Source organism: Cucurbita moschata, unplaced genomic scaffold (assembly GCF_002738365.1).
Source record: "Cucurbita moschata cultivar Rifu unplaced genomic scaffold, Cmos_1.0 Cmo_Scf00050, whole genome shotgun sequence".
Lineage (NCBI taxonomy): Eukaryota > Viridiplantae > Streptophyta > Magnoliopsida > Cucurbitales > Cucurbitaceae > Cucurbita > Cucurbita moschata.
Window position 1 is genome coordinate 34,348 of NW_019268566.1, and position 7,997 is coordinate 42,344.

Genomic DNA, 7,997 nt, shown 5'->3' on the forward strand with positions numbered 1-7,997 from the left:
CATTACCTCACCTTTTAAAAATTATTTTAACCCTTATTACCTCAAATAGATATCTATTTTAGCTCGAGCTCATCTCTTAATTTATTTAAGATGAACTCATGATTATATCAACATACTAAAATACTTATTCCAAACTAACATTTTAAAATAAAAATTAGAGGACCAAAATAGAACCAAATTCAAAGCTAAAAACCTAAAATAAACATTTTATTTAGGTTTTCTATATTTTTATGTATAGTTTTCTATATAATGTAACAATAAAAGACAATTGATAAGCTAACTGATTGCCAAATCAAGAGAAGCAACATAAGTTAGTTTTGGAGGAGGGTGGGAGGAGCCAATCAAAGAAACCAACGTGAGTTTGTCCCTTTGATATTTGAGAACAGTACTCCGCCAACATACTCCATAGATCACCAACTGTCCATTTATGTGCCAAGATCCATTCACTCATCTGTCCCAAAATATTCAATAAACCAATCATAAACCGTACACCAATTGGTTTCTATTTATGGATGAACTTTGCATATAAAAAAACAACCTTTGATACTTCATGGAGGGGGATTTCGTACCTTTTCTAGGTTCTGCAGTGCTTCAGTGCCAAACGTGTAATACACGACGAAGGGTCTTAATGCCTGAAAAACATATACTTGGTTATTAAGAACACTTGGAACCAAGAAAGTGGAAAGAGTTTTGGAGGATGATTTTAGGACTCAATACGAGCTGTGTTAGGAACGAGCTGTGTTAGGAACCACGACTCTCCACAATGGTATGATATTGTCCACTTTGAGCATAAGGAACCATGACTCTCCAGAATGGTATGATATTGTCTACTTTAAACATAAGCTCTCGTGACTTTGTTTTTGGGCTTCCCCAAAAGGCCTCATACCATACCAATGGAGATGTATTCCTTACTTATAAACTCATGATCATTCTCTAAATTAATCAACGTGGGACTCCCTCCCAACAATCCTCAACACGCTGGATTCATACAAACACTTAGGAAGGTACCTGAGAAGCAGCAAGCCATTGTATCATGGACTTCACTTGAGGATCTCCTCCAAAGGCACCACAGCCCCAATTGCCAGTTGCAATCCCAATATCGTCTTTGTGATTCAAGCATTCTGGAGTAAGAGAAGTACCAAAATAATTCTCTCTAGTATCTGAGCTAGATTCATGCACCTAAAATAATAGCACCATAAACAAACCCATGCAACCAAATTAGCAACAGGAGAAAAAATATTGCAACAAAAGATCATTCTAATAAGAAAATTTTGAAACTAAAGAATCTAGAAGAACATAGAATGGGATCATTTACGACTGCTAATTATGATAATTGTCCTCTCTATAAGGTTCTGAACTTATCATTTGAGAATAATGTCAAAAAGCAGAGAACAGGAAAAAAAAAAAAAAAGAAGCAATTTTACCAGGAGATTGTTTCTTGACGTGTCATTATGGTCCGTGACATCCTCCTTACTTTTTAAGAAAAGATTCTCGTACTGATTATGTTTTGATTGATCAAAGAAACCACAGAATGCCTTGTTGACTTCCCTGTTGAATTCAGCAAGCATAGTAAAATATCAGCTTATAAAGATGAGGACGAACGGAATACACTAGCATTCACCGATAAGACTTCCACGATGAGTCCAAACTTCTAAGCACCATCGTAACAAATAAATGGTTTGTTGTGAGACACCATGCACACTAGTCTTGGTTTCTTAACTCACCACAAATTCTACCTGACTCTTCTAATCCATTCAGAACCAAAAACCTCGTCAGTCTTTTAAACGAAAAATGTAACAAAAGGTAAAAAAACAAACATCAAAACAACAGATTCTCCTGTGGACCCATAAAAGAACTTTGGATTCAACAATGTGAGTACTCCGTGGATTGGGGGAGATACCAGCATCTAGTAGGGTATCTTATCTACCTAACTCATAGCATCTAGTAGGGTATCTTAATAACATACAGAAATTTAGAAGTTTCCTAAATAAAAATGGGTATACCATTACTTCCCACTCCCATTCTAAAATCTCGTGAGCCTCTATTAGCTGCAATCTCCAGCAGTCCACTAAGGGGACGTCCGTCACTGCATAAAGAGGAGGTGCTTTGCGAGAGACGAAGGATAGTTTCAGCTATCTCAGACATTGTTAACAGACTAAAAGATGCAAATTAGTATTCAAACCAATAAAGGATTCTGCATGAATGCTATTCCAGACAGGCTAGCTTACCGAAGAAGGAACTCTAATCTGTATTGTCTCATCCCTGGACTGCACAATGCATCTATAGCTGTGATGAAGGTCTTACGCCTTCCAAGTGAATCTATTTCCTGTTTGTCCTCATGATTTCCAGCAAAACGGAAGTTGAAAGCATACCTACATCTCTTGCAGATGATTTCATAATCAGGAATTTGACGTAGAGCTGGTTTCATAAAATGAAAAGATATCGCAGAGGCCAAAGCAATCTATATATATATATATATTGAAAAGATTTAATTTACTCCAACCTAAGCTTAAGCTTAAGCTTTAAGCCTGAGTATCAACTTAATATAGTATTAATACTAGGTTAAATTACTAGTCAACCCTACTTAAGTTGATAAATTATAATTATCAGACTTAAAATTTTAAAGTCAATGGTGAATTACCCTAAGAGTTCTGCAAAATATCAGCAAATCACCAATATTAAATTGATAGATTATGGAATATTTAATATTTTTAACATATTCTTAATATTAAATAGCAATAAACTGACATTGTAGGGGTTGAACTAAGGACATTCTAATTCGATGCCCAATCGAAGAAGATTAAAATTAATGATGAAATGATTATAACTCACCCCGTATAATTTGAGAACCTCTCTGCCCCAACAATTTCTATCGCCTCATTATCTGCCATGGCTGGCAAGAAAAGCATGCCAATAATTAATTCAGGGTTGATCATGAAACGGATCTCTTCCTACAATGGATTGTCAAAATAACATAAATATATTGCAAATCATGTAAGATGTACAATCTTAAATGATATAACATGTATATTAGCTTATAGTGTTGTAAACAGCTTAGATATTCAAGTCCATGAATAAAAATTCCTTGTACGAGCCCTCACGATATTTTCGATATATCAAACAACAAGAGCCAAACACCATGCAAGAACCTCCCAGCCAATTCAAGTGCACCTGTCCTATTAACTGTCAAGATGTAGTCCCTTGTTTACTTTTCCTATAAGTACTGACAAGCAGATGCCAGAGGCCTCACACCCACATAACCAACCAAAACACCCTAGGACCACATACAATTATTTGCAACACGACTTACACAGTCCCTCTCTTCTTTCACTTACATCTATACACTTTCACAATAGGGGGTCTAGACAAGTTGGATGGTATATACTAGTCATTCCTAGCATATAAATCAAACTAGCAACGCTGGTTCAATGCAATGTCTTGGTAAAATATATCTGCAACTCGCAGTTGAGAAGGCACATATCTTAGATTGATTGTGTTGTTCTCAATCTTCTCAGTAATGAAGTGGTAGTCTATATATCAATGTGCTCCATTCGATCATTCATGATACATTGGATTTTTGCAATAGCTATGGCAGAATGGTTATCACACATCAACTCTATACCACCTTTAATCCTACCTTTGAACTCGGTGAGGAGGCGTTTTAACAATATTCATTCTCAAGTCCCTTCAGCTAATGAACTAAACTCAGTCTTACCACTGCCTTTTAGCGAAAAATTGCTTCTTGTTGTGCCACATCAAAGTTTCTCCACACATAGGAACAATACCCTAAAGTTGACTTACGGTCAATGGGAGAGTCCGTCCAATCTGCATTGGTGAGACTTCCAAGAATCGATTCATAGTCACTCTGAGCATGAAGCCCTTTCCTGGGTCGTCCTTGAGATATCTCAATATTCTATACAGCCTCCATATGCTCATTCAAGGTTTGTTCAGAATTTGACTGGCCACACTAAAAATTGATAGCTTGTAATAACAAGTTATTTGACGCCCTTACTTGGTCTATGAACCCTCAACACTACAGTTTTTAAGCTCAAAAGATAGCCATGATAACCTTCTATCATTAAAAACACATGTGATAGCTGTTGGATGTTCCTTAACGCAATGGTAATGGGAAAAAATTTTGTTTTTAGGAAAATATGGAAGGACCAGGCCCTTTTCTCTGTGTTCCAGTTGTCTTCTTCCAAAAATCATTTGGTGGCGTATGTATCGTACCAATTTTATTGGATGTCCCCAAAGGGACCGAATTATTGTATTACCTCCAAACAAACCACATGGAGATCCTTAATGTAACCCTCTTAGCTAACCCTTTTGTATATTCCACTTACTTCAATGAAATAGGCATAAGCTTATAAATTAGACCTGCACGCAGCCAGAACGAAGAGCACCACCACCAAGATACTCATTAGCAAAATCGACTTCAAGAGCTCCAAATGTTTGATCTTCTATTAGGCCAGAATCTTTAACCTATATGGGAAAAAAGAACCAACTCGATCATCCACCAAAGATTAAAGCATTCAATTATGGTGCCACACAATAATTAAACTATCATATAAATCAAAGTCCATTATAACCTTGAATGGACACAGAGGAATGGTGGAGTTGATCCAAAAATTGGCCTTTGGACAACAAAAATATTCCGCACAATTGTTCAAAGGAAGCACTTTCCTTTCAAAAGAGACAAAGCCCATCGGAACATTGGAACATACCCTTCTGAAATAATGTATAATACATCGTATCTTATTCTCCTGCATCTTACTACGTCCATCATAGAGAATCCTACAAGAACAAAAACTTCAACGATTCTTCAAGCTTCTTGTAATCGAAAGAAAAATGGCACAACAAGAACTATTTAATACCTACATTGTTGCTTTGAAATATTTTTACAATCTTCTTCATAGAAATCAGGAATACATATTTATTATTAAAAAAGATATGATTACATAATAAGATGGCAAAAAATCTTGTAACTAAGGAGAAAAATATAAAAGTAAAAAGAAACTTGATCAGAGATATAAGGAAGCTAAGATAAACACAAAATAAAGTGCTGAGAGTTCAGAGTAGAGAAATTATAATTGAGTACATACAAGGACACAGAGGCTTTTATATAAGGCCGTCAGCCAAATAACAAATTAACCATTGACTAAAGCTGACACTGACATACAGTAGCTAGGCAGTAATACACACCTATTGAATCACAATATAAACTTGAATGACGATGATTAAACAAACGTTTCTGAAATTTTCTAAAATTAAAACAAAAATTTATCATGTAGTTACAGAAAATATATATAAACATCAAGTATGTCATTTGTCATTTTATGGATAACTTATCTTTCATGATGTCAGCAACTGAAATAAAGAGCTAAAGTTCACATACGCAAATAAATAGTCGAAGTTAATTGTTGGAAGATTTTGGACGTGTCTATCGATGACTGGAAACAAACTGAAGAAAGCACAAGCAAGAAGCGCACTAATCAGCTCCTGAAAATCAAAATGGAAACCGATTAACAGGCATTAATAAAACTGAGCAGAAGAAGATTAGCAAGGAAGCATTTGTTGACAGTACAAAGAACATGCAAGAGAGGACATAGAGTGGCTCAAACAAGCCAAGCATACAATCCATCCATTTCTATTCAATAATCTGAGTAAGACGGAAAGACAGAAAGTGGTAGCAGAAGTTGACTCGAGGAGAAACGAAATAATCAGAAAAAAAAAATACAAGGAGTCCTATCGTGATTCAGGGACACAATTATTTCCAGAAACAAGAATGCAAAACATGAAGCAAAATGATCTTTGTCCAACTAGTCAAAAAACATGCGCCATTATTTTCTCTTAACAACGTCAATAAAATCATTGATAGATAATGATGGCCACGAATCAAATAGTAACTTAGCACCAGAAAGCTGCCCAAACCATTAAGTCATAAAACTTCACCTCTCAACCCCAACACATTTTTTTGCAACAAAAGTAAAGAATTATTGATCTTTTTTTTTTTTTTTATATCTGTGACGGTATGGGCTTGGCAGCACCTCAATATTCACTTGGACAACCACCTGACCCTACTAAATTTGGTTGTCACACCATTACTTAACTCAATCACTCTAGTCCTGTACTAGTTACATTGGCCTTTATTAACCAATAAGTGAACCCATGGTGATTAAAGAACTTTTGAATATAGAAATTCATGTTTAGATTCCACATAATTAATTATAGGACTCTGCTAACATTGCCACCAACGATCACGAAAACAACTGACAAAATTAAATTTCTGTGAAGAGTGGCCAAATTTTATATAAAATAGCAAACAAATTGGCACACCTGGCTAAGATACACAGTGCCTGCAACTTGAGAAGCTAACAAACGAAGACCAGTTTTGGATTTGCCACTTCCTTTACCAGTAAGCTGGTCGGCATTTTGATAATGTGCTTCCAGCAAAGATGGTAACTTAAGAAGCATATCTCCCAATGCCGGAATAACCTCACCAAACCACTGCATGGATTCTGTTTCGGACATAAGCTGTTCATAGCAACTTGATTTAGTCTAGAAGTTCATATTACAATGTCATATTTATGTTGTCAGTACTGCACCTTGCATTCAAGCAGGATTGAAAATATATCCACATTTTGAAGGTAACAATCATCATGTTGAAGGTAAAGAAGACTGATTAATTTAAGATAAAGGTCTTGCTCACTGTTAAATGTAGCCCAGTTTCTTACACTGACATTCTATTTTCTTATTTTTAAGATAAAACAACTTCTCATTGATATAATAAAAGGAATAAATGTTCAAAGGTTACGAACTCCCAAAGAAAGTGAGAATAAAAGAAAAAATACAAAATCAAGAACTTAGAAATAAATACAATCCTGATACATTTTTTCTCCTTGTTCTGTTTGCAAGGATTTAAAAAAGCTTATGAGAGACATTTTAGGGAAGGAATTGAGAGCAAAGGCGCCCCTCTGTTGAGGATTATTGGCTAATTAAGAGAAAGATCATGGGTTCATAAGTAAGGAACACTATCTCCATTCGGATGAGGCCTTTTGAGGAAACCAAAAACAAAGTCACGAGAGCTTATACTCAAAATTGACAATATTATATCATTGTGGAGGTTCGTGATTCCTAACACGGCATCAACACTATCTCCATTCGGATGAGGCCTTTTGAGGAAACCAAAAACAAAGTCACGAGAGCTTATACTCAAAATTGACAATATTATATCATTGTGGAGGTTCGTGATTCCTAACACGGCATCAGAGTCATGTCATTAACTTAGTTATGCAAACGAATCTTCAACTGTCGAACAAAGAAGTTGTGAGCTTCAAAGGTGTAGTCAAAAGTGACTCGAGAGTGTCGAACAAAGGCGTACTTTGTTCTAGGGCTCCAAAGAAGTAGTGAAGCCTCGATCGAATCAAGGAAAGGCTGTTCGAGAGCTTTAGAGAAGGAGGCCTCGTGGAAGGCTTATGGTGTACTTTGTTCGAGGGAGGATTATTGAGGATCATTGAGAGGAATATTCTCACCTAATTCTCACCTAATTAAGAGGAATATCATGGTATGAGGCATTTTCAATGGAGCTGTGAGAAGCAGGAAAAAGCGAAGTACCTTGTCGAAGAAAAGGACGTAGCCATGATGGGCAGAAGAAGCGAGGCGTTGATCGGAGATAGAGAGTGTGCGTCTGATGTTAGAGATAGAATGGAAGAGGGCTTCACCAGAATTTATACCGCTCTGATCAGGTCCTGCCGCCACAGACTTGAGAGTTTCCACTACTTGGGGGGGCCAGCATAAAGCCGACGACCTCAGCGCCAGCGGCAGAAACGGCAATATGGACGTCAAATCTTCCCTGCTCTCAATCTCCATCTCCTCTCAATTTTGCACAACTGATCTTCTGCACCGGCGATCAACTCCCCTCCCTTTACTTCAGCTACTTCTTTACTCCCAAAAAAAAAAAAAAAAAAAAAAAAAAAAAAAAAAAAAAAAAAAAAAAA

The 7,997-nt window shown here is 36.4% G+C and overlaps 1 protein-coding gene across 1 annotated transcript; it reads right to left on the reverse strand.

Moving 5' to 3' along the window:
* Positions 1-225: 225 nt before the first annotated feature.
* On the reverse strand, positions 226-7,976 carry LOC111435589 (poly(ADP-ribose) glycohydrolase 1-like). Its single transcript, XM_023072996.1, has 11 exons — positions 7,615-7,976; positions 6,337-6,534; positions 5,396-5,499; positions 4,590-4,794; positions 4,378-4,482; positions 2,833-2,951; positions 2,229-2,372; positions 1,425-1,548; positions 1,009-1,179; positions 570-632; positions 226-451 (listed from the first exon to the last, which is right to left on the reverse strand). The coding sequence occupies exons 1-11, from the start codon at positions 7,867-7,869 to the stop codon at positions 293-295; spliced, it is 1,647 nt and encodes a 548-aa protein (XP_022928764.1). The 5' UTR covers positions 7,870-7,976; the 3' UTR covers positions 226-292.
* Between the last annotated feature and the right edge of the window lie 21 nt (positions 7,977-7,997).